We start from the raw sequence: 23,036 nt of genomic DNA on the forward strand, positions 1-23,036 counted from the left end.
CAATAAATTTTTCTAACTATTTTATCACTCATGTTCGTCACGTCGTAAGCGCAATTCGCGGAACAGCGAAGTACAAGTCGCGCTTTCTTCTCCTCGATTTCACGTAAAAGCACTCGAACACGTTAATCAATGCCGCGAAAAAGTCACGCCGCTTATCGCTGCCGCTCGACGATTCGTGAGACACGCGGCGCGAGTGAGCGCGCGCGTCCGCTCGCTCGCTCGCTCGCTCGCCCGCTCGCCCGCTCGCCTATGCGCGCGAGGCAAGAAGTAAGCGCGGGACGTGTTCGTCTCATCAGTCGATCGCGGTGCGGGCGCTCGGATACGCTCAGGTGTGCATCGTCGCGTATCGAAGTAAAAAGCCGACCTCGACAGGCCAAGCCGCGAAAGAATCGAACGGCCGGTCGGCGGCGATAACAGCCGAGTGTGTGATCGTTAATAATAATTAAAGACGACGTAACGACTCGTCGACGCGAGTCTCTCGTGCTTGTGAGGAGTGAGGAGAGATCGGAAGGCGAGGCGCCGCGACAGAAAATGCAATCGCGATTCGACGCGTTGTTTGACAGCCAGTCGACGCTGCATCTCGTCGCGAAGATGCTCGTTTTCGCGCTCATCTGCGGCGGAGTCATCCTGGGAGTCCTGGGACAAGTCGGCGCGCAGTATCACGGCGATCCCGATCACATAGTCTTCCCCGGGCCGGTCGGCTCGGGATCGAGGGACAGGGCCCTTGATAACGAGCCCGCGGGGGGTTCCGCGGATGACAGCGATACGCCGGTAAATTGGTACAGATTGACCCCGCCTCTGAATTAAGTCCACGTCGTTGCTGTCCGAAATATAAATTACTTTGAATAATATCCAGTTTCGGAGCAATTATCTCCAAGAGATCACCAAGAGATCGGAAAGGCAAACGCTGACGATCGATCGCAGTTTGATATAATGAATTGTATCACCGGAATCTTTTACTAATTCTCGCGACAAATAATGCCCCAATCTAGTCTTTTTACTTCATCTTCAATTATTTGTAAAAAAAAAAAAGGCGATTGTAAATCAATGACGCGCGCTTTGCACTACTTTTATTTCCAAGACTCACTTTCCGTGGAGGGACTGAAACGACGCGACGCGACGTCGAGGCCGAAGCTGTCAATGTCGAGGATATCCATGATGAAATAATCGCAAGGCGACACGACTTTTGTGATTCCCGGCACGATGTAAAATCGATCATACGTCACTTTGAATGCAATTGTGCAAATATTCAATATCAATTAGCCTCCTACCGTGATCAACCGCTATTTTTTTCAATTATTTGTTTCACGGTTTTTTCATTCAACAGTTCTGCAGCTATTTTTTTCTCGATGCGCGAATTACTAAATAACAACGAACACAAATAAAAGATAATAGTCTGGTTCTAAGGAATCTTCCTCTTTCTCTCTCTCTCTCTCTCTCTCTCTCTCTAGGCGCATAAAAATACAGCGTGAGATAGTAAATCCACGTGCAACTGTAAAAACCTGAGTAAACTAGCTGCCGGCTTACGAGAAATCGTTATATCAACAATTGTTAGGCTTTACACGATAATTATAACATTGTCACCTCGGCTGAGTCAGTAGCGAAATCGAGGCTGCGATTAGTAAAACATAACGGCGCCTCAGCGTTGAACCGCAGGCACAGCCTTGCTTCTTGGCAAGGTCGGAATCAGGGCTATTCCGACGAGTCGAGAGGCTCCTTTCGTTAAGGAAAGATCGCGACCGTTCGCGATCGTTATCGCGAAGTCGTTCGTTCCTTGCGAGAGTTCCACGGAGATTGCGAATGCACGCGAGTTTGGATATCCACGCGAAACGTGCTCGAAAGCCGAAAGCCAGAACGGGTTCAGAATACCGATTTCTCGCGCCAAGGATTGTCATTTCCAGGAAATACAATGTCTTCGGGAGACAAGAATATTTCTCAATTATGCAAATCGTAGAACGCGCCCAACCTGTTTTCTAAATCCCATGAGACTGTATTTGCGTTCGTATCACCTGAAGAAATATTTGTTTAATTCGAAATCAAAGTGGCAACATTACTTCCGGAGACATTACACGTATATTGCGCGAAGAGCATTCATTCTTCGCAAACAACAGAAGATGTATTTCATAAGATTTGCGTTAAATTTCCGGAATATACTCTTGGACTAATTTTGAATCAATTTTTTGTTCGCAAATTTGAATTTTGGCCTGTCAAAGATTATTCTTTTGTACGAATTAAATTTTGAAATTAATATTTGATTTAACACGTAAAATCTCCAACTTAAATCTCCAACTACTTGTCGTATAAATTATTTGCTCTTTTCTTGACAACTATTATACATATATATAGTAAGTATAATAACGATTCAACCGTCTTAGAAACCTGTTTAAATCGTAATACTGAAGCTATAGATGATTTCGCATCTATTCAAAGCAGTAGTTATCAATGACTAATAAAGTAACTATGCAATGCCCCAAAGCTGATATATACGTACTACTTTTATCTACAGATATTTATCAATCGAAATCGATTTCGCCTTTATAAGAACGCGTAATGATTCTTAAGTGACGAAAGCGGTTAAAAATAAAGAATTATTTCTCGCAGAGAGAATTAAATTATACATAAACTAACAAATTTTACATAAAACGTGCAATAGATTATTATAATAAATTAAAATCATTGCTACATATGGAGGGGTAAAAACCACAGTGATGTAAGTCAAATTTTTAAAAATATTATCTCATGTGCATAGATGTAATCTGTACAATATATAAATTGCATCTATGCACACGAGAAAATATTTTTAAAAATTTGACTTACACCACTGTGGTTTTTATCCCTCCATATACAGAAACAAAAAATAGTTAAAACTTGATCATTTCAATCTAAATGCATATGTGAAAAAAGGATTAATCGAAGAAAGCAAATTCCAAAAATGGAGAGTTTTGTGTAACATGGATCATTGACCGATATTTGTTTCACCAGGATGATTTGCTTCTTAGTCACGCGTATTGCAAGTATCCGCGATCGAACAGGATGACTCACAGTCCACGGGAATACCCTGAAGAATTTAATTTTATATTTATTCTTTTAGTCAATATTTATGAGATTGTAGGAAAGAAATAACTATGATTGCGTATGACCCACTACGATTTATCGTCTCTCTGTCTCTTTCCGATCTCGGTGCACGTTCGAATCGAAATGAGTTCTTAAGAAAATCCTATTTTATATTTATCTTTGCTTACGCACTTTAAGTTTTCCAACATAGCTAATGCAGGAAAATTGCTGACCGCAAATTAACAAAGCAAATTAGTAATCACTATTTCCTCAATTTTATAAATGTAATCGATCGTTGTTGATATCGCTAAAAATCTCGGACATTAAATTTTCCAGACCAGCATACAGGACAGAATACAGGAAACTCGTTAAAATATTGAGTATTTTGAAGCAACTTTTATTTTCGATAATTTTTGGCCGCAAGTTTCTCTGCTTAGTCATGTATATTGGTCGCAATCGCACTTATGACCCATCCCATGTTATCGGATTTCGATTAGATTATTTTCTACAAAGGTATATGGGGCACACACATACATATAATATATACATATATTTTATATACTATTATATATATTATAATTTATTTTTTAGATATCGCTCGATTTAGCGACTAGATTAAATTCGATAGACACGTTAGAAGAATTTATGCAGCTTCTTCACGGTGTTCCAGCGAGCGAAAAGGGTATCGCGTTTACCAGTAAGTATAATTTGCTACTGCGTTATCTTTATTACGTGCTATGTGCAAATGCAAATAATGCAATGGCAAATGATAATCTTAAGGAAAACTTGTCATGGAAGAAGGAGCAAATCAAGCTTACTCGTTGCAAATTCCACTTTATTAAATAGAAATATAAATAAAAACTTATTATTATCATAATTAATTGTCGAAAACTAGAAAATACGTCGCCAAAACAAACATTTGGAAATATATTGATATATCGATCACGTTCCAATGTCGCATAATCACATATTAAATTCTTAAATACAGCTACAATCAAATGCATTACAATTATATATTACGGTTATCGTAGGAAAATTAATAGTTTATGGAGATGTGTGCAAATAAAAATATCACGATAAGGTCTTTTATCACCTAAGCTAAATTAAACCGTGGCGCGGTATGTCTTTTGATTGTTCCGTTGTTCATACAAACGCATAGTTATCAATGTGAACTGAGATCATCCCATAATGTGAATCGTATTTTGATATTTTCGGTGCATGTGGATTAAATATTATGCAGCTTCAAAAAAGTATCGTTACAAATTCTTACAGATTTAGAATGTTTTTTTTAACCTTGCAAGAGTTAAATGGTTTCTCGACTAACACAGGAAACAGTCTTTTGTTGTTACGAATGAAAATTCGCCGAGGCGTATCCGACCAATTGATTCAGCTGACAATATTATCTAACCAAGACTAAACACATGCAACTGCCCATCGGCCGCAAACGTATGTGCGATAATTTTATTTTGCATGCCTGCTGTTTCTTGTGTATTAGACATTTTCTTCGACATCCGTATAAATGATCTTGTGGATTTTATACATGACATTAAATGATCTTTTACTTGGAAAGTCGAAAATCAATTTATTCTTCACGTAATGCGCGCAAACGTGCACATTGGGATTTTTTTGCGCTATTTCTTCCTCGAAAGATTTTAAAAAATTTTTACGATCCTCTGAGAAGTTTAAAGGCTGCAGATAACCACCGAAATGATTCACGTCCCGTATTAATGCGTTGCTAGCTTGGATTGCCTCTTCCAAACTTGGCAATTTGCTTGTTTGTATTTTATTTGTATTGTGGAATACCTTAGCCGAAAGGTTCGAAACGTGAGCAGAACAAGCAGTTTCCCGTGCACCGCAGCATTTTGTAGCAACTTTCGGCGAAGCGTTATCGATTAAAAGCGAATATACGATCTGTAGCTTGCATGGTCGTTTCCAAACTTTCTTTTTCCAGAGTTTTGACCAATGATATAAGAACGGAGAATCTAAAATATAATTCATAAAATTTTTAAATATATAATTCTGTTTTAATTTTTAATCATTGATTTGCTTTAATATATCTGACATTTATTGTTCACAAAATATCATATTAAAATGATTTCCGTAATTCCATAATTTATATATATATATAATATAATTTATCTCTCCCAATAAAGTTTAATTTATATAATATTCTATATATATATATATATATATTTCTAATACTACCTGTTTCTGCACTAATTCGTACAAATTTTATTTCTCCATTCGCTTCCAGGTACTTAGTCGCTTTAGCTTCAGCAGTAACAGGTCCATCTCCTTGACCGCACTCTCTGTTGATGGCTCTGACGGTTGGTGCCATTTCCTCTTTCAATTTTATCCTATTAATGTTCTGTATCTTCCCGACGATAGGCTGAGACGTAATCTCGGGCTCGAAAAGATTACGAAGATCATTCTCGTTAAGATCATAATACTGGTCACCCATCTCAGTGATTGCATTCGCACTAAATTCATTTTGATTCACGTCGAAATTGACATTCACGTTGTCACAATCTGTCGATATTCCCAGTTTATCTGTACATTTTTCGACGCAAAATTCGTTTTCATTATAAGCTGCTTTATATATGAAAGCCGCATAGGTCGCTTTATTTTTCTGATAACAATTTTCTACATTTTCATGGGTCGTTGACATTTCAGTCTCGTGTGAAGAATGAGCTTCGCGTAAATAATCGCTCGTGTAGTTAGCGTTCTGATCCAAGGACTGTTTTGTCTTCCTACGCGAAAAATATGTGTGCGTGAAACCATCTTTATCTAATGAGTGTTACACTTTCTCAAATGAATTTATTGCTTAATACAATTTGTGTATAATAACACGTATAAACTAATTTTTGAGAAAAAATGTTGGTTTCGAACAATATAACCGATAAATGCAATTGTGAGTCTGCATAATTTATCATTAATATGAATATTCTTACCAATTTGTCCTTTTGCGAGAAATATCCAAAATTGGCATAATATCAGAAAACGTGTGAAAAGACTCCTTTTTATTGGACAGCATAAAAGCAGCTACGTTCTTTTTCCCTTTAATCACCTGCCCGAACCATTTGAGTTCCACGTGCTCTGCGAGATGGTCCTTAAAACCGGGAACCATTCCATCAGCCAACGCGAAATAACAATTTGCAACCGAGATTGCTTGAGCACGTTCGTTGGTCACTTTTGCGTTGGCCATTTTCGCTCTAAAAAAATAATTGCTACCTAGAGAAAATCTAATATCAGTTTAATATTTCTGATTATAATCTTGCTTATTTTTTTTACAAACTAGTACTATTTTAATAACGTACTACTTTCACTTGTGTTGCAATTGATAAATTAAATGCTGTTCTATCACTAAATTATCTCATTCGAACTCTCATGCTAATACAAGACATTTACAAGACATTTAAAAAATCTGTAATATCTACTTACAATTAGAAATTAATATGCCCAACAAGTTATCAAGGTTTTCTACGTATTATGAAACACATTTTATGTTATGTAAACCGTAGACTATATCATACCTTCGGCAGCGTAAAAAAAAAGGAAAGTTTCCTCAATTATATTCACGATACAAACAAGGATTCTTTCCAGATAGATTCGGAGGCGAGGAACGGTCGAACGCGTTGATGCCGACGCCGGCCAAGTGCATGCCCGAACTGCAACTCGTTTCCCTAAAACTAGACGACGATCCTTCGACGTTCGTCTTCCCACTCTGCACACGGATCAAAAGATGCGGCGGCTGTTGCATTAGTTCTTTGCTCACGTGTCAGCCAACAGCTACGGAGATGCGGAACTTCGAGGTAATCGATCGTTATCGAGTTGAAGAGCACGAACGAAAACGCGCCTATTATTATGAGCAACCAACTCGAGAGAAAGCAATAGTTAAACATCTTTTCCTTTCTCGCGTTGTCTTAAGGTGATCGTGACGTCGATGAGAGATATGAACTACCGGGGACGGCGAATTGTGCCAGTGGAGGAGCATACTAAGTGCAAGTGCGATTGCAAAATCAAGGAGGAGGTAATTTGATGGCGACCGATAATTGGCAGTTAATCGACGCCTTCCTGCTTAACCGGGCCGCACCGGTTCGCAAGTTTCACACCTCATACATCATCCCGTCGTATTGTTTCTCACACGCGACCTATGCATGCACGTACGTACGTACTCGGTACTACGTACGTGCGCGCCACTCGAGAGAGATTTACGTCAGCCGGTCGGCTGAAAGGAACGCGAGCTCCGCTTCCAAGTACCCCGACAATGCACGAAAATACATTAGAAACAGAAGTAATAGGCATTTCAAAGGCGTGAATCACTTTCCACGCGTCCGTCTTCATCCCCCCTCGTCCTTCGGGTGTATTACGAGATTGACATTTCAATTACTTGAGATATTATGTCATCGCGGACGCAAGGAGATCCGAGAGATATAAAAAAAAATGCCAAGATTCTAAAAGGCGTGTTGATACGGTCACTTGCCCGACATTCAACATACACAGTACAATATTTAATCCGCATTACGCTACGGCCGTTTCTCAATATACCAATTTCGCTGATTGCTACAATTGTCGCTTCCTTGCAACGTGCGCGAACGCTCGCGAATAAGTGTGTCAGTGCGGGGGACAAGAAAAATTTAGCCGTGTTTGTACGAGAGCACGTGAAGTGTTGACATTCTTTTTCGTCGATGATTCACGCCGTCGTTTTTTTTTCCTTTTTGCCTTCAGCACTGCAACGATAAGCAGCACTACGAGCCGCACAATTGCAAGTGCACCTGCAGCAACATCGACGAGGAGGAGAAGTGCCGTAAGGACAACGCGAAGATCTGGAACCGGGAGCTTTGCGTCTGCTCCTGCAGGACCATCGAGCCGTGCACCACCGGATACTACTTCAACCCCAACACGTGCAGGTGTGAGCCGACAGAATAGGGGGATACCCGCTAAAAGAATAAGGCGCCCTTCCCTTTCATTGCACTTTACTGACTTTACTCTATCATGATTTGCGAAACATACACGCGAACGCACCGATTTATTTCTCGTTCACCGAAATGACTTATCTCGACCTCGTTTCCGCACGAATTTTTGCAAGTTTCACCTCCTTTCTTTCGTGCACGAATCTACATATGCGTCCCATGTTCGCGCTTTCCTGCTATCTCGCACAGGGTGTTTGCACGTGAGCGAAAGCACTACCAATTTTTCTCTTCGCGCCGACACCTTTCATTGGACGACGTAATTCACCACCAGCATTTCGAGTGATCCAAACGACGAAATGGAGACTTGCTTCTCGTCAAAATTTTTCTCATTGCCTAGTCATTAAACTAAAACGATATACCTCATGTGATCTATATACATATACTTAACTAATATCTATGATGTAACACTCTAAAGGTGGAATGTTTGTATCCTACTAACAATGATTACCGCTTTAAATAAATCGTTAAAAAATAACGACACAAACCGGTAGAGCTGTATGAAAACCTGAGAGAGATTGTGAATGATGTCCTGCACTTCGGTTCACGCAATTTGGCACGATATTTACAGTATATGCTCCGTAATTATGGCACGTAACCGAAAATGTGTTCCAGATGTGGACCGATAATGTTCTCTAGACCGGTAAACAGGTTCCCATCCACGAATTACAATTTCACTAATCGTCGGCCGGAAAACAGGCGGCCCCCTGTGATAATCCCCTTGGACCCATCGGATCCTAGAAGAAAACCTAAGGAAGATCCCGAATACAAGTGACAGGAATTCAGACGGACACGCGACGGATTACAAGACTGCTAAAACGAATCTATAGTTACTTTGTTAATTTCTTTATTACGTAGACGAGACCTCTCATTAATTCCATGTCTAGGAACTAAAAGAGTTGAATTGTTTTACCATTGAGTTGTCGCGATTTTATCACGATGCAAAATATGTTGCAAATTCTGAAACCTTTTGTCTATCACGTTTGCAATGTACATGGTAATATCACTCCTACGACTTGGTGGTGAGATATTACATTCCAAATAGTTACAATTTCACCTCCAAATCGTAGAACGACACAAGCTCTCTTAGTTCCAAGGCATCTCCATGCTAAACTACTGTGTGTTTACGAATAAAGGTCAAGAGACATTGTGATATAATGAGGAGATGACCGCCACAAGATCTTGTCAATGTTATTTATGTCATAGTTATTTTTTGTATTTATTGTCACGTTTCAACACGCAAACTGCTCGTTATTTACCCTACTTGTATACATGTAACATACGTAGCAATAAATTTAGAACGTGACACACATGCAGGACTATCGATTACATCACGTATACTCGTTAATTAGTATTCACATCTAAGTCATATTATAACATGAAATTCGTAATATTAATTACAAAACAAAATGGACAAATACAATCGTTATAACCTATCGTTTCTCCCTGATGAGCGAACGTTCTATGTCCTCTGTGCTTTGGTTTATCGCCTTTTCGCGTTTCTCAGCGTTCCGCAGATATGTAACAACAGCCGTGTTTATTCTCAGGATATCGCTGTAAGTCACGCTGACAGATTTCACGGAGTTCGCTATGTCATCTAAAACACAAAAGTTACATGTACTGACATATAAAGCCATACCGTGGAATCTCGGGTTTTCTCGATAAGAAATATCAATTGTCTACGAAACATTTCCTGTAAATCAAGCATTTCTGTTACTTTACTCTGTTTCCATTGTCCTTTCAATCATAGAAATCGCAGGAGAAAGGTTACTTACCGATAGAAGACGCGATATCAGTGACAGCCGATTCCTTAGTGAACCTGATTCGTTTTGCTTGCTGTTCCATTATATCATCTCGGTATTTCGCGCCGCTCACGGCTACAGCGTTTATCAATCCGCGATATTTTCGTGTTTTGTTGACATTCGTGCGTCCGTCAGCTGAGAAAAGGCGCGAAAACGACCATCGCCGGCCGCCATATTGCATGCATTGGTCAAGCGAGTGTGCTTGCACAAGTACCGATTCCGACATATCAAAGACTAATGACAAGTAAATTTTAAGCAACGAGTCAACGACAATTGCGATTGCGCAGGATGATTTACGAAAGAATATAAATTCGTTCGTTTTAGAAAGGTAAGTTACTCCTTTGACGAGTTTAGTAACTGTCCTTGCTACGTGCGAATGTCTCTCTCCCTCCATATCTCTCCTTCTTTCTTTCGACTCGAAAGGTCACATTCCTTTTTTCCCTATCCAATATCGTTTTCACTGGCGAATGTTTCACTTTGTGCAATCGGGGCGGAATAAAATAATAACAATGAATATTTATCTTTTTCGAAGCTGCGTCGAAAACACGCGCACGATTCTCTTTTTACACGCAGATTATAACTGCAGCGGTGTGCGAGAAACGTAAACCTAGAGAAAATATAAATTTTATTATTCATTAAAATCGTATTTCTTTTAAACCGAGATTATTTTGTGCAATTATAGCAGTTTTTAATGAGATTTCGCCAATATTAAATAAAGAGAAAATCCGTTTTAGAACACGGAGAGTCATCTGGTGGATTCTCGAGCTATCAATTGGAGTACTACCAGATTGCCTCGTTAGATGGTGCATTAATCCAAAAACGTGAACAATGTGATTTTTGGACGCAGCGTAATTATGCTGTATAAAAATATAATTGCTGGCATATCTCGTCTCGCTGCGTTGAATTTTAACGATCTCTTTAAAGAAATTGGATTTGTCAGCTTCAATCTGAATTTGCCCTACATAAAAATTTCGACGTAAAAACTATCGCTAATATTGTAATTTTAATTATATCTCCTTATTAAATATTATGTTGCTTGCTTACAATTCAAAAATTATGTTCTTTTTAATAGAATAACAGATTATATAGAGGCCCTAAGAGAATACAAAAAGATGAGCAATCGTTACATCGTTTAATTATTGTTTGCGATTTCTTTCATTTTGCCGTACAAGAAGTAATTAATCACGCCGCACAATGTCGAGTTTAAATTACTACCCTCTATCGCAAGGTTATCCCCGATTATTTATAGCATCTCCGAAAATTCCACGGAAGCCGAAGACCGTGTCGATCGGCATTGGATGGTTAAATGGCAATTTTGTAATTAGAGGCCTTACAACCGATCCCCGCGCTGCTCGCGCTGATTACAGGCTTGAATTTCGGATATTTTTACCACGCATAATTAATTCGCATATGCGTGATTCAACGATATAAGGGCGCGGACAAACTACGTTTCTTCATTTGCGATTACATCGCGGCCGCGGCCGCGTACTCCCGACTACAATGGCTCGGGATCTCTATGAGAATCAGAATTAATCACACTTGCTTACGGAGCTCGATCTGCCCGGCGGGAATGATTGTTATCTCATGCCGGAATGAGTCCTCGCTGGTTAGGAGAAAAATCGGAGTTGCTCTCGGTGCTTCAGAGTCGATTACATTAAAAAATCTCAGTTCGATACAATAATATATTCGATAATTCTTCCCAGATTATTAATATTAGTAATTAAATATTATCAACTGTCTATCCGACTTGTGTTTCCCCCGAATGTACCCACGCAAACTCTCAAGTTAAGATTTTCAATACATTTGCATTTACTAACAATGACACACGCACAACACACATACATACATACATATGTATGTATATTTCTAATATATGTATGAATGTATATTGCTGCCTCATCTTGAACGCCACCTTCGAACAAATTCGGGCGACTTGGAACTGACGGTCGAGATTTGCCGCGATACCTGCGATTAATCATCGGGGGTTCCCTGATATACACAATTAAAGGTTCCTGGCGAAAGGGGCAGAGAAACGGTAGCCAACTCGGCCGGTCGGCCCCAACCGGCCATCCGTACGATCCGTACCGCGGCGCCATTTTTTTGCGCCATCCGTTATAATTGCCGGGGCCTTGTCACTTTTGCCGTGGCGCGGGCCCCGCAGGGAGGTACCTGGTGTGTACGTTGCCCGTGCCCCGCTCGCTCTCTTGCTGCCGAGGCGGCTTCCTCAAAGAGACGACGAGGCAGGACTGGCTCCTGAGCAGGAGGACGCGAAGGGAGAAATGCGCAACGAGCGGAGGACCAGAAACGAGGTGCACAATGCCGACTGTCCCCGCAAATGTGGATCTTCCTCTCGTCTCGTCGAATCGCCTCAAACTAGGCGCCGACGTGTACAGTACCAGGCAGTCCAGGCACACGACGCGACTTTATATCTTTCACTTCCCTCGGACAAGGTTCCCGAACGCGGGCCAACGTTTTGTCGATAAACGCGTGGCGTGATCCATAATTTGACATTTTGCAATATTTATGTAATGTTAACTCTTTCGCGATGCGGAGCGGTCCGAAGCTAAATTATGGACGACATGAGACTCGCAAAGTCGAATGCCGAGGATGGAATATTTTTTTACGTAAAAAAGAAATGAAAACAAGCATAAAAACATGTGCGTCTATAATCCATTATTGATAATAATTGTCAGATGCATATATGCGCTCATAGCATTCAAAGAGTTAATCGTCTAAGAATCTCCGAAAGAAATATATAAATTAATTATACGTTAATAACATCCTATATCTTATAGCATATAAACATTTATATAGCTTAATCATTGTTGATAAGTTCACGGGAAAAAAGGAGTCGTAAAATATGAACAACTAACATTTTTTTTGCTGCGAGAGCTATATTTTTAGCAATAGTAGCAAAACCGGCCTTTTGTTACTAAAAGAATGTTAGTTGTCCATATTTTACGACTAGATTTGCTACGGTAGCTTTTTTCCGTGTTCGCGGTATAAAATGATATATTTTTTCGTCGATATGAATAAGAAGATATTGATATTCAATCGTCGATTGACTCTCTCGCAACGTCGGAGCTTCAACAGTGCTCTCGTCGTGCTCTCGCGGAACGGGTAACGCTTAAAATTCAAAGGCGATCAGCCGGCCAGTGCCGGCAAAAACCTGTGCGTCGCCTGCGTATTTTACGCCACTTTCTTGCGTGTACGCACGCGTGTAGGTATCTCCCTCCTCTCTCTTTCTCTCTCTCTCTTTCTCCCCCCCCTTTCTCTCTCCCCTCTCTCTCCCCCGTTCCCGCGATCTCTCCTCAAGGACTGCTGACGCGCGGATGGTCCAGAGAAGGAGCCGGCGAGGAGAAAAGTCCAACGATCGTAACACGGTAGCCCGCGCAACACGGCGGTGGGCTTAAATCATATTAAAGCACGTCCAGGCATCTCGCGGGCCATAAGCCCGGATTACGGACGCCGCCCGTTCTCTACGCGAGAAATTCCACAAAGTAACCCGATCACGTTACCCCGGGGATCAATCGGTGGAGGAGGATCTACAAGATCGAGGTTGTGGCGAAAGGATTGACGGACCTTTCGCACGTAATATTTTTCGTGTTTACATTGTCGTATTGGAACGTTATCGCGCTATATTCTATTCTTTGGGCACGACTTGAAATTATTTATAAGTTTAATTTATTGTCGATTGGCTCGGTAAAGTATATCTCAAGTCAAAAGAGAATATGTAAAAGTTAAACTAAAAATCTCGTCTCTGACTCGTCACTCGTCTTATTCGTAGATTTTTGGAAAGTTCGATAAATTTTGTGCGAGAAGGGATCTAACAATAAGTATCGAATAGACTGAGCGAGCTAATCAAACACTAAGAACACTATAATCAGTTGTTCGACGGACACCCATTATCATTATCTTCGAAATAAAAAGAAGATATCGCACCATCGAGGATACGCTGGATACGTTCGCTTTCTTCCTGCTTGATTTGAAGCCTTAATTGGGATACGGACGGCAAGAGCAGCCCTTATCGAAAAGACTATAATCGGCAACTACTTTCCTGCCTAAAAAGCGATACCTGCGTTTCCGCAATTCGTCCGATAATGTCTGTCCCCCGTGAAAGAAAAAAGAGGGAAGCGCTCGCTCGTAGCTTCGGTGTTTCGGTGAAAGACGTGATAGTATGTTACGCCCGTGGATTATGGTAGCGAGATAAATCGCTCGGCATAAATATAACGGCAGAAATGAGGCTCATACCGGTTCGTTTTTTTTTTCACGCGTGGCGTAAAAAGTTGCCTTCGCCGAAATTACACCGGTATCGGCTCCCGGTTACCAGCGTACAGAAGCATCTCGGGCCCATCTATCGATGAAGAAGGGGCGGGAGGGGGAGGGGGAGGGGGAGGGAGGGAGGCATAAGATGAAAGACGGAGCGTATGAGATAAAGTGGTCTCGTGAAACGTTACGAAACAACGTGGGCAGCACCGGTAGAAAATGGCGTGGGCCGCGACTGTCCGAGACCAGGTGGAACGTGTTTGTACAAGATACGGACTGATAAGCCATCACCGAGGCTCAACGAGAGGGTTCGAGTATATAGCTCCGGTCACCGGTTGAAGCCCATCGGAGAAAGTGCATTTATTACACGGATGCTTGAAGAGATTCGTGATTCTCTTATTGAAAAAAACGTTTCTTTTCGCTTGAATTGTAATCGGTTTCCCATCAGCGTTAGAAAATTATTATTTTTCTTTTTTTATTTTGTCCGAAAGTCGATACCAGGGTAAATTTTTCTTCGCATAAAATAAAGCGTGCATCTTTACTATTCAGAGGGTGATAGATATGCCATACATCGTTATATTACGATAACACTTGAAGTCCCCAATATTCAATTGATTCTCGCAGATTTAAATGATGCGCCAGATTTTATCCGACAAGCATACGTTAAAATTTAAATCTGGTTTGCAGTTTTACGATTTTATCACGTTCACATGTGCAAGTCTATTCGGAAATTAAATGTTCATTTCATGGGGAAGGCTTATGCAACGACAGGCTCCGATACGTGCGTCAAGAAAGATCGTGAGCTCTTATGATTCGTTTCGACCATGAGCCAAATGAATCGTGAATCGTAACGAGGGAAATACGAGAAGAATACGTTTCTATTTATATATCCCGATAAACGCGCGTCGCTGTTGCAGGAAATAATCGATGATGGTCCGCACAAAATGAGAAAGGGTATTTAAGGTGCCATATATAGATGAGCAAATCAGAATTAGAGCAAATTGCGCCGCAAAAAGATCGCAGGATGCACAATGAACACCTCGCTGAGGCGACTCGAGATGGAACAAGAAATGAGGAATGAGAGTAGAGCGCAACAAGAGCAAATCGATCGTTTAGGGATTCGAAGCGGATTACTGTTGGAGTAATAATAACGACCGCGACGCGCGCTTGGTGTGCGTGCGTGCATGCGTGCGTACACGCGGCGCACGCGTGTGTGCCGAGACGATGACCGCGTGTGATGACTTCTGAACTACGCGGTCCACTTTTCCTCGGTACAGACACGCGAGAAAGTCAACAGCGTGGACGAAGAGACGAGCTCTCTTTATGAAAGGAATATCAAAATTGAATCGAGAAATATCATGAAAAAAGAAAATATCACAGACGTTAATAGTTGCTTTCAATTTACATCAAAACTCAGATAATTCTCACTCGTGATGTCATAACTCAGTTGAATGCACGTTCTTTTTGCATGCTGTCAAGTGAGATTCAACTGATTGTGAGTTTTTATCCACAATCGAGACCATGTGCTTTAATGAATCTAATAGACTCACATTAAAAGTGAGGCTATGAATCTGTATTATTATGCGATAGCTTTGTCACCAAAATAAGCAGGTAAATACAAAATGACATATCTTACCTGAGTATAAAATACTCACATAACAGAGAGAGCGTCTTTTGGTGTTTCTACATACTAACGTAGGTACACAAGATAAAAATATTTGTTTTGATAGAAAATGATATCTGTTTCTTAAAAATAATTTTTCGTTACGTGGAATTAATATCGTTGCGTAGGACTCTGTGACAAAAGGAGACACGGGAAAACACAAAGTGTAGCGAGGACAGGAAAGAGAAGCGGTTCCCGTAGACTGTGTAAAAATTGAAAAAAGGCGTAAGAGCGGAGGCAGCGTGGAGAAGTACCCGTGTGCCGAGAGGAGAGCGGGACAAAGAAACCTGCTGTTTACGAACTACCCGCGCCTCGTACGCACCAACTGTAAATTACCACGTGTCCGAGCGTAATGCTTGCTTTTACTATTCCCAGGACGAGGCAAAGTGCCTGGGATTTTTCAGCATTATCGTGCGAGAACGATCACGGATACGCTTGGAAATAACGTAATCGAATACGTCTGGACGATAAATAAATCAGAAAACAAATTAGTAATAGCTTTCATTCTGAAAATTGATGCTCGCAGATGCGTCAAACTGATCTTATCGAGAGATTTATTCGAATTTCTAGAGGGCAAAGGGGAATTGCAAGCGATTTAAGTTTGATCGAGGATTTTATTAAGTATTTTTCACGCATTCTCTAACAAATAAAAATTTATTAACACGATGCGATTTTTCGCGACTTTATATAACATGCAACTTCTCGGAGCTTCTCCGAGACAAACCTATTCTCGTGTCTCTCTTCGTTGTTCCCTACGCGTGCCCGAGCGGAAAGAGCGTACGCGCGCGTGTCCAAGCGTGCTCCGGCATCGCCGATCATTCCTCCTTTATTCGCAATCAGCGAGCGAGCGCTCCGTGTGTCGAGGCTTCTATTCGACGAGACTACCGTTCATTACAGCTTCGTTACCGAGTCTCTCTTGCTTTCTCTCTTTTTCTTTCTCTGGCTGTCCGGCCTCAGTATTATGTGTCGGCACTCGGCACCGATGACATTAATGAATCTTCACAGAATAGCGAGTGTATGCCCCTGCGCATTGTGCTGCTCTATGGAAAGCCGGCGCGTTCGCGGGATACTCGATAAGTGGCCGTTCACCAAGGAGATCGCCGACGCTCCTTCCTTCTTGTCCCGCCTTCGCGTTTCTACGAGTTCCGCTTACAGCTTCATCGAATCTCGTTTCCAACCGCGCACTGCTGTACTCTTCGTATCTCGCAAGAGAGCCTCGCAGGGTGTTTAGGCAGTAACGCTCACCCACGTGCACATCGAATGTCGTGACATACGGAGCAGCGATACGAGCAATATTCTATTGAGTACTGCTCGAGTATGCTTTCGTGGGAAGAAAGAAGAAACGGACTCGTATAGTTTCCTCAAGCGAACAAGAAAGCTCTCTTGCGACAGAATAAAAGTATCGGAGAAACAAGTTTATAATTTCCAAATGGATCAAAAATAATAATCTTGTGCGTCAACGGGCCAGCTCCGCGCCGCGGCCGTATACCTTGCCGTGAATCACGTTTCAACATGTCTCACAATCAGTAATATTATCGTGCAACCTAATATTAAGTCACGCAACCTCGTTTCTTTCTCTCGCGCATATAGCATAATAATCACAAACACCTTTTTGAATATAATTAGCGCATCCAGAGCGACGCGTCTCACGGCGAAGCGAATTTTACGAGCCGCGCAGTAGCATTTTTTCTATCAACGTTAAATCGGTACGAGAGAGAAAGAGATAGAGAGAGAGAGAGAGAGAGAGAGAGAGAGAGAGAAAAAAAAGAAAAAGGGCGTTAACAACGAAGGGTGGCAAGATCTGGGCGGGGAAAGGCTTTAAGACGAGAATGATCCAAGAGATCGCGAGTTTCGTGGATCCGGATCCGACGGTCGAATTCGATCCTGCATCTCGCGTGTCGAGACACGCTTCGCTCAAGTGTGCTTCTCTTCTCTCTTTCTCCTTCTCTCAAGTCTCTCTCTCTCTTCGTCAGACCAACAGCTCTCTCTCCTCTCGCAATATCTCTCTCTTATTCTCTCCGCGCGTTTCTCCTTCTCACTCGCGTATATTCACCGTCGTTCTCGTTCACTCGACCAAAACAAAAGAAGCAACTGGACCAGCTTGGAGCGAGAAGCGAAGGGCAGGCAAGAAGGAGAAGAGAGAAAAAGGAGGAACGAATCTCGGGGCAAAGAGGAACCGAGCGTTGCCGGAGGGACAAAGAGAGAAGTGGAGGACGGAGTGAAGGAGGAAGGGTGGAGGAGGAGGAGGAGGAGGACGCAGCAAGAGAAAAAGGAAGAGCAACGCGAGGAGCAACAAAAGTAGCCGTGACGCTGTACAAAGCGAGCAAACCGAACGAGAGGGGCCCGAAGGGGAAAAAGACGAGGAGATCGGCCCTTCGGGCCGATGCAGAAGGGAATGGGGGAGTGCACGAAGAAGAGGCGAGGATGGATGGAAGGAGGAGATGTAGGCAGGGATGTAAGCTGGAGGCTGTCGTACCTCGTCGTACCACTGTCCGCCGTTTCGTATTCACGGCGAAGCCTCGCGCAAATTGATGGAAGGCTCGCATGCAAAAATCGATCGTACAGCAAAATGGAACTGGGAATAATAATCTCGAAAGAATCGAAAGTTAGTCAAATGTCTTTTCAAAAAGATATTCCAATAATAGATTGTCAACCAAACACAAAAAAAATACTAATAGTCTCTCTATAGTAGACAATGTCCATAAATTCTACAATTTATGTTACTATACGATGATCAGCAAATATTGATATTGTCGACGTCATGATATCGTACGATATCACCTCTCATGTTGTGCTCTCTGTTTGCGGTTTTCGCGTGGCACAAAGACTTCCTTCGCAAACGTCACGTTCGTCATTGAGTAGCTTCGAGGAAGTCTCGATGAATCTTCGTGCCGCTGCTGCAGCGAACATGTTCAAACGCGTCTCTTTCGAAAAAGAGGAGACGCGTTTCGCAACAAAGATGTCCCAATCGGAAGTAAGAGAACAGCCGCGTAATTGATTTCACAGAACTTGAATCTGGGTTAAATCCGCGAGACCGAGGAACGACGTGTTTATTTCGACGAGTTTTGCACGAGAATCGACACACATACCGTACGAAAGAACAGTTTTTGACGGAAAGCTCGATTGAACAGTAATTTTTTTTATTATGGTACGATAATACAAAAAATCTCAATAGTATAAAAATTTTTGCGTCATCTCCAAGAAAGTGCAAATGATAATAAATCAAAGCAGTTAAAAGTGAGTTTTCCGTACAATAAAAGATACTAATGTGCAGAGACTCTAATTGATGACTCTTCTTCTCTCTCTCTCTCTCTCTCTCTCTCTCTCTCTCTCTCTCTCTCTCTCTCTCTCTCTCTCTCTCTCTCTCTCTCTCTCTCTCTCGAAAGGCGAACACGTATTAATCACAGCTTGCATCCGTCATTTGCGCTTCCGCTTATTACTACTGCCGCTGCGGTAGCTTCTGTAACACAATCGCGTCCATAGGGCGCTCTTCATGTTCAATTCTTTTATATTTTCTTTTTTTGCCCTGGCAGTTGCCATTGATAATTACAGAGAAGATTTCACGTCACATAAAAAATTTGCTTCAAGTTCAAATCAAACATTCATCTTAAATAAAACAGCTTGTACTATCCGTATTTTTCTTCTAATAATAAGATCTAAAAATAAACATGTCGTTCCTCGGTCTCGCTAATTTATTACCCAGATTCAAATTCTGTGAAATTAATTACGCGGTTGTTCTTTTATTTTCGATTGGGACACTTTGTTGCGAAACGCGTTTTTCCTCTTTTTCGAAAGACACGTTTGAAGAATGTTCGCTGAAGCAGCGTGGCACGAAATAAATATTTTACCTTTATTTATTGCGGTTTAATAGATTCAATGAAATAATTTCATTGAAATTGTTGGGATATAGCGATAGAGAGAACATGATGCAAGACAACGAAGGCAGCGATCTTTGCTCATCGTGGATCGATACGTCCCTGGACCAGCGAAGAGCAGGAGAGGAGGCGAAGAGAGGGAAGAAGAGAGGAGGAGAAAAAAAGCAGAACTGGCAAAAGAGGCAAAACCGCGCACGTTGCGTTACTTCTCCTCCTCTCGCTCGTATCTTATTTTCGTCCGTCCTACTCTCCTCATCGTATGCCCTGCCTCGGCGTCGTCTCTCCACTGCGCGATGTAGTAATGTACAGTATGGCAAGACATAGTATAGATAACGCGCGCAATTGCTTTCCTCGTGCGTCAGCGTATGAGTGAACTCGTAGGCAACGGGTCGAAGCACTTTGCAGCATCTTCCCGGAACTTAGATCTCCCACGATCCTATACTACAAAGCCCCTTATATTTTTTTTTCCACTCCACCAAACCTACGTTAGCGTAACCAAAACGTCATCATTTTTTATTTTCTTTACCTTACTCAAGGAGAGAGAGAAGAGGCGTATAGTTCCGTTATTTTAATTTACTACGAAATATGTGAACGGGCCCGGGAGTAGCAGAACGATAAATAAATCTTCAAGAGTATCGGAGATATCTAAAAAATGCTAAGTTGTTTTGCAAATGAGCCCAGCACCTCGATCAATCCCGTCACTTTGGCGTCGGCGTATCCTGCCGTGTTTCGCCACGGCGTCGCGTCGTTTCTGCATGGCGTAGGTATGTAGCGATGCGCCGAATAAACCTAATAATAATCAACGGATGTCGAGGTCCCTATCTATAGTGAGAACCGAGCCTAGCTGCTTTGTCAACGTGCGCATTTACTAATCTGTGCCAATCTGTGAGCTGTCACCTGCGAACACGGGGTTGATTCTCCATTCGCTAGACATTTACATTAATCAAAGTTCCATTAGGAAAAGTATTACAATCATTCAAGCGGACAAGCAATTTTTAATATATCTGATATGCTATGCTATGATATGACATGCTATGATTTACTTATCGAATGCATCGCGCCGCCATTTGCGTTAATAACTTTAAGCAGAGTCATAAAAAGACAAAAGTTCAGCTATTATAGGTATACAGATGCGAATCGTGATACAATCGAAAAAGGAATAATTTCTTACGTAATAGAACGAAATTATAAGAAATAAATTATTTCTATACAAAAATATTCTCAGTTATAATAATTCAATCGCGTTCCGCAGATATCATATGGATAGCTCTTTTACATTCTATAATATATAAGCGTGATAATTCTCTGTAATCTAGATAATAACAATGGCAGATTAATTTTCCGTAACAGAAGACACTTCTGCTGCGTATCGCGAGCGAAGATTTATTTCATAATCCTGGCGTGGCGTGGCCTGTGTAGCCCCCTTTATTCCTTCATCCGTGGGTAATATGAAATATGGTAATTGGCGTCACCGTAGGGATCGGAACGGTTGATTTAAATTGCCTAATTGTAAGTTCCTCCCGTTCCACGTCTTCTGGGCAGAGCTGATCGGTAGTTGTGTTCTCCGCGGTAGCAACCGCACGTAATAGCATTCGGAAGACATGGGCAAAAAGACGGGGAGGGGCAGAAGGGGAGAGAGTAAAAAAAAAGAGAGAAAGAGAGAGAAAAGAACGGGAGGGCAGAGAAAAAGAAATAAGATGAAAGAAAAAAAAAGTTGCGCGAGAGGGGAGGGGAACGCGCGAGACTTGGAGAAGAGAAGGAGAGAGGTGAAGCGAAGAGGGACATCAGGAGAGATTAAAATCGAAAGCGAATCTTTCTCCTGCTGCAACATCCTCAGACGGCATCTTCGTCCTCCTGACTGATTCACGACCTATTCACCTATAATATCTACTATATAAAACGAAAGAATTTTACAAAACGACACTCAGCCTTTCCAAAATAGGAATTATCCCCAATTCTTTCTCGTTGAGTACAAGCCGATTAATCGTCTTATCATTGCGACGTAGAACGCGGTAAAATATTTTCGCGAAATTTTTTTCCCGTGACGAATAATTCTCGGCGATTAAAGTTAAATATTAATGCGCACATGGTCCTGAGTCACAATCCGTAACTCAACCTTTCTGTCCGCGAAACAGAATCTCCCCGGAGCTTATCTGAAACTTTATAGCGCGGTAGCAGAGTGAAAAATGTTTTTCAAGCGCCGAGATATTACTTAATTCGCTTCACATTTCGTTCGCGCATAAGAGATATTCCGCTTTTAAAATAATGCACGGTCGTAAAGGAGCTTTATGGAGCCGTGTCGAGATTAGTTTTAGGCCCTGGAAGGATTTAAAGCCGGGAGGGAGACCCCTCATCGGGGCCCCTCGGCGATTTTTCTCACACGCACGAGCTGCACACTTTCGGGCCGCGCGATCGTGCACGAACTCCGGCAATCGCTGCGCGAATCGTTGCACGGGATGATTTGACGTAATCGCTTCTTGCCGCGAAAGGATTCGTGGCTACCGCAGCACGCTTATATCCTGACATCGTCGTCCCGTCTCGGGGCGTTCTTTTGCTTTATTTCCTCGTATGCTTTCTCCTGAGCGCCCGTCCTCGTTCGGCCCGTCGTTCGCCCCCGAGGTCACTCGCGTTGCTCGCTTTTTCTCGCGTCTCTCGTTCGCTCTTTCGTCTATAAAAATATGTTTTGCTGGACAAAAATATTTTGTACCTTATGGAATGTTCCAAGAATCACGTTTTCTTTTGGACGATCTTTCGACGCACAGGTTATGTATAATGCAAAGTTTTCGATTAATTACATGTATTACTTTTGCGTGTCGTATATAATTTTATAGTGCAAGAAATTGATATATATATATATATATATAAGATAAATGTACCAATGCCGGGACACTTAAAACCTAATGTCTGGACACCTTTATCATTTTAGTTTTTAAATAAGTATAACGCGAATTAAAATCAAAGATAAAAATATAATACAAGAAAAATATTTGTATATTTGATTCTTTGATATTAATTCGCGTTATAACTTGTTTAAGGACTAAAATTATAAAAATGTCCAGACATAGGTACGTGTCCAGGCATTGGTACATTTACCTTAAGTCTAATAATTTTTATTTATGATACGATATACTATTAAAATGATGTGTGTTATCACTTGGCAACAGGTCGATGCGTGTTATTTAAAATATTCTCTTTTTCTTGTCAACGAAACAGCTCGCATCGATTACAATCCGCGAATGGATTATCGTGCATTTAGCACACTGTTTTTTTTCTGATAGCGTGTCATCAATATCGATGTTTGTCACGAAAGAGAAGGCAATAACGTATCCGCGATAGGTTGTCGGAGTAACGGTTGTAAGGATGTAACGCATTACTTTCATCAACCTGGGCTCTTCGTTCATCCGCA

The 23,036-nt window shown here is 41.6% G+C and overlaps 2 protein-coding genes across 3 annotated transcripts; one reads left to right on the forward strand and one right to left on the reverse strand.

Moving 5' to 3' along the window:
• Window positions 1-283: 283 nt before the first annotated feature.
• Pvf1 (PDGF- and VEGF-related factor 1) lies at window positions 284-9,336 on the forward strand. Its single transcript, XM_071707854.1, has 6 exons — window positions 284-771; window positions 3,646-3,751; window positions 6,658-6,866; window positions 6,983-7,084; window positions 7,783-7,964; window positions 8,640-9,336. The coding sequence occupies exons 1-6, from the start codon at window positions 532-534 to the stop codon at window positions 8,797-8,799; spliced, it is 999 nt and encodes a 332-aa protein (XP_071563955.1). The 5' UTR covers window positions 284-531; the 3' UTR covers window positions 8,800-9,336.
• LOC139773400 (uncharacterized) lies at window positions 3,869-10,203 on the reverse strand. Of its 2 annotated transcripts, none has more exons than XM_071707842.1 (5): window positions 9,800-10,203; window positions 9,458-9,621; window positions 6,006-6,285; window positions 5,260-5,804; window positions 3,869-5,036 (listed from the first exon to the last, which is right to left on the reverse strand). In XM_071707842.1, the coding sequence occupies exons 3-5, from the start codon at window positions 6,257-6,259 to the stop codon at window positions 4,546-4,548; spliced, it is 1,290 nt and encodes a 429-aa protein (XP_071563943.1). In that variant the 5' UTR covers window positions 6,260-6,285; window positions 9,458-9,621; window positions 9,800-10,203; the 3' UTR covers window positions 3,869-4,545. The 2 variants fall into 2 exon arrangements, with proteins under 2 accessions (XP_071563943.1, XP_071563937.1); XM_071707836.1 differs by having other exon boundaries at window positions 6,006-6,266; window positions 9,800-10,201.
• Window positions 10,204-23,036: the final 12,833 nt, after the last annotated feature.

Source organism: Temnothorax nylanderi, unplaced genomic scaffold (genome assembly GCF_030848795.1).
Source record: "Temnothorax nylanderi isolate EJ_2023f unplaced genomic scaffold, tnyl_v1.0 TNYL_tig0004_pilon, whole genome shotgun sequence".
Taxonomy (NCBI): Eukaryota; Metazoa; Arthropoda; class Insecta; order Hymenoptera; family Formicidae; genus Temnothorax; species Temnothorax nylanderi.

Coding starts and splice junctions, on each gene's coding strand:
- Pvf1 (XM_071707854.1), top strand. CDS start 532: ATGCAATCGCGATTCGACGCGTTGTTTGACAGCCAGTCGACGCTGCAT. Junction 6,867..6,982: donor CGGAGATGCGGAACTTCGAG/GTAATCGATCGT, acceptor CGTTGTCTTAAG/GTGATCGTGACGTCGATGAG. Junction 7,085..7,782: donor ATTGCAAAATCAAGGAGGAG/GTAATTTGATGG, acceptor TTTTGCCTTCAG/CACTGCAACGATAAGCAGCA.
- LOC139773400 (XM_071707842.1), bottom strand. CDS start 6,259: ATGGCCAACGCAAAAGTGACCAACGAACGTGCTCAAGCAATCTCGGTT. Junction 5,805..6,005: donor TCTCGCAAAAGGACAAATTG/GTAAGAATATTC, acceptor TTTTTCGCGTAG/GAAGACAAAACAGTCCTTGG. Junction 5,037..5,259: donor ACGAATTAGTGCAGAAACAG/GTAGTATTAGAA, acceptor ATTATATTTTAG/ATTCTCCGTTCTTATATCAT.